General features: G+C 57.2%; 1 protein-coding gene across 1 annotated transcript in view; it reads right to left on the bottom strand.

Moving 5' to 3' along the window:
• ASMT (acetylserotonin O-methyltransferase) overlaps positions 1-935 on the bottom strand; it is a 16,021-nt gene extending 15,086 nt beyond the window's left edge. Inside the window, exon 1 of the mRNA XM_006916124.2 lies at positions 596-935. Within this exon, the coding sequence (XP_006916186.1) occupies positions 596-664 (69 nt within the window). The 5' untranslated portion in view covers positions 665-935. The remainder of the gene's footprint in view (positions 1-595) is intronic.
• Positions 936-2,549: the final 1,614 nt, after the last annotated feature.

Consider the following 2,549-nt stretch of genomic DNA (forward strand, 5'->3'; position numbering starts at 1 on the left):
AAGAAAGAAAGAAAGAAAGAAAGAAAGAAAGAAAGAAAGAAAGAAAGAAAGAAAGAAAGAAAGAAAGAAAGAAAGAAAGAAAAGAAAAAATCAGAAGATACATCCACGGCGTTTGCTGAAAAATAATGCGCATACGAGTGGCCGCACGTGGTTCGTCCGCGGTCTGACAGGCAGCCGTTTTTAAACGCATTTGCGTATAAATCTGTCCCGTCGTATCTCCCATAAATAAATAGTTTTTGGATATTAAAAAAATATAAGTAAATAAAGGTGTCGCCTCCTCTGTAGTGTGTTGACGGACAAGTGCCTGCGCTGCCCCAGATGAGTGTGTTGAACACCTGTGTGCCAATGGCCGCCGTCTCCTCTGTAACCCATCTACTTCCCGTTAAGCTTTTAAAAACATCCTTCCCAGACAGGGTCCCTGGGTGTCAGCAAGTCCCCACAAAGGTCCCCATGTCCCTGTGGCCATCGTCCCAGAACGTTCTGCTCACCTCAAGGAGATCCCCTCCCCATGAAGCAGTGGGCGTCCACTGCCCCGTCCCAGCCCCCAGCCTTGGGGTCCATGCGTGCCCAGGGGGACGTGTCCCCAGATCAGTACCTGGGAGACCATGAAGCCGTTGGTGTAGTCACTCAGCAGACGATCACTGTCCTCCTCCGCGGAAGCCATATTCTCCCACGCTGGAGTGGCTTCGAGGGTCCCGGGCTGTCCTGGCTTCAGGGAGCTTGGGGACAGCCAGCCGCTTGGGGCTGCTGGAGGCCTGATGGGTGGGTGGGGACAAGGGTGACTCAAGCTGGGACCTCAAGCCCCTCGGCAAGAAGTGTGCTCTGCAGCCGGGCGGGCCGTGGGACACGAGGCAAATGTGCTCGCAGGGGACGCGGGCACAGACTGAACGCGGGAGCGATGACGGGCACTGGGGCGCGTCTCAGGGGACACGGTGACGAGCCATCGGCTGCATTTGCTTGATTGAACCGTAAGCGGACCGTCTCAGACGCCCAAATCCCCAGGGCTGCAGGGCCGGCCTGGGATCTTCCGCTAAGGCGATTCCTTTGGAAAGGAGATTGAGGGCTGAGCGGGGCCCGACGCGGCCCCTGGGGACACGAGCCCAGCGCCTGGGTCCCGGGGGCGCTGCCGGGATTCGCCCTCCCAGACACAGCGTCGCCAAAGCAAGGAAAACAAGACGCCAGCCTGAGAGGCCGAGCGCTGCCACCTGCCGCAGTAACACAGGACATCGGCGTGGCCGACAGGGCTCTGAGCGGGCTCCTCGGGGACAGGTTCCTTCGGAGGCGGAGGCAAAAGTGTCCTCGGATTAGACTGTGGTGATGCTGTGCCACGGTGTGAATGTACAAGAAATAAAAATCACTGTAAAACACTGAATGGCCCACTTTAAAGGGGCCCAGTTTTTGGTGTGTGCATTGTTTCTCAGTAAGGCCGCTTTTTAAAAAATGACGGTTTTTAGAACCATTTTAGGTTCACAGCAAAATTTGAAAGGAAACACAGATTTTTTTTTTTTTTTTTACCATATGCCCCCAGCTCTCACACAAGTATACTTCCCCAGTTAGGTGGCTTTTAAAGTAAAAAAAAAAAAAAAAGCATATCTGGGAACTTGGGAAGATAAAGTGAGTGAGCCTCAGATGGCCATGGCTACCTGACACTGTGCAGTGTGGCCCAGCTCCCCGCGTGCCAGGGTCCCCCCTCCCTAAGGAACGAAGACGCCCATCTCCCCTGCTCCTGAGCGGCTGCCTGCGGGGGACGCCGCTCCAGGAGGACCTTCTTCCATCCCACGGAAAGCAGAGGACGGGCCTCCACCACGGGGAGAGGCCGCGGTCACCGTGTCACCCAGCCCCCTCTCTAGCAGGTACCTCTGGGATGGTAGCGTCAGGGAGCACGGTCAGTGTGGGGGGGGCGGGGGCTGCCACCCTGTGAGCACGGGGACGGTGTGGTTGTAAAGGCGTCCACGTCCCCAGTTTTATGACTGTGTTTGAGCCAAACAGACGACATCTGCCAGGGGCAGGACCTCCAATGCCCCCAGAGAACGGCAGTTTGCAGTTTCTTTTGTGTGTTCAGAATTAAGGAACGGACACGAGGAAGGTGACATGCGGGTGGGGGACAGCCGGGCGAGTGGATCCCAGGGCAGGTGACAAGATTCTGCTCTCTTGAGTGTCCTGCAAAGGTGTGTCGACCAGGAGCGTGGACAGGCTGGCTGAAGGCAAAGACAACCTTTCACAAAAGAAGCGACATGGTGGGGGGGGGCGTGACGATCGGCCGTGACCTGCCGAGGCAGGAGTTCGGGATCCCAGCGCCCTGCGACGTCACTTTCGGTCAGTTTAGGACCGCGCCCCCTCTCCACGCAGTAAACAGACCGAAGTGGGGGGCGCCACAGACAGGTCAGCGACAAGGATTAGTTTCTGTATATAGAAGCTGACGACTGGGACATGGCCTGAACCCCTTAAAACGGTCAGTTATCGGGGCCCGGTGACCCGGCACGAAGCCCCGGGCGGGGACAGGGAAGGGACCGGGAGCCTGGACGACGGGGCGCGCGGAGCGTGCCGAG

Source organism: Pteropus alecto, unplaced genomic scaffold (genome assembly GCF_000325575.1).
Source record: "Pteropus alecto unplaced genomic scaffold, ASM32557v1 scaffold96, whole genome shotgun sequence".
NCBI lineage: Eukaryota > Metazoa > Chordata > Mammalia > Chiroptera > Pteropodidae > Pteropus > Pteropus alecto.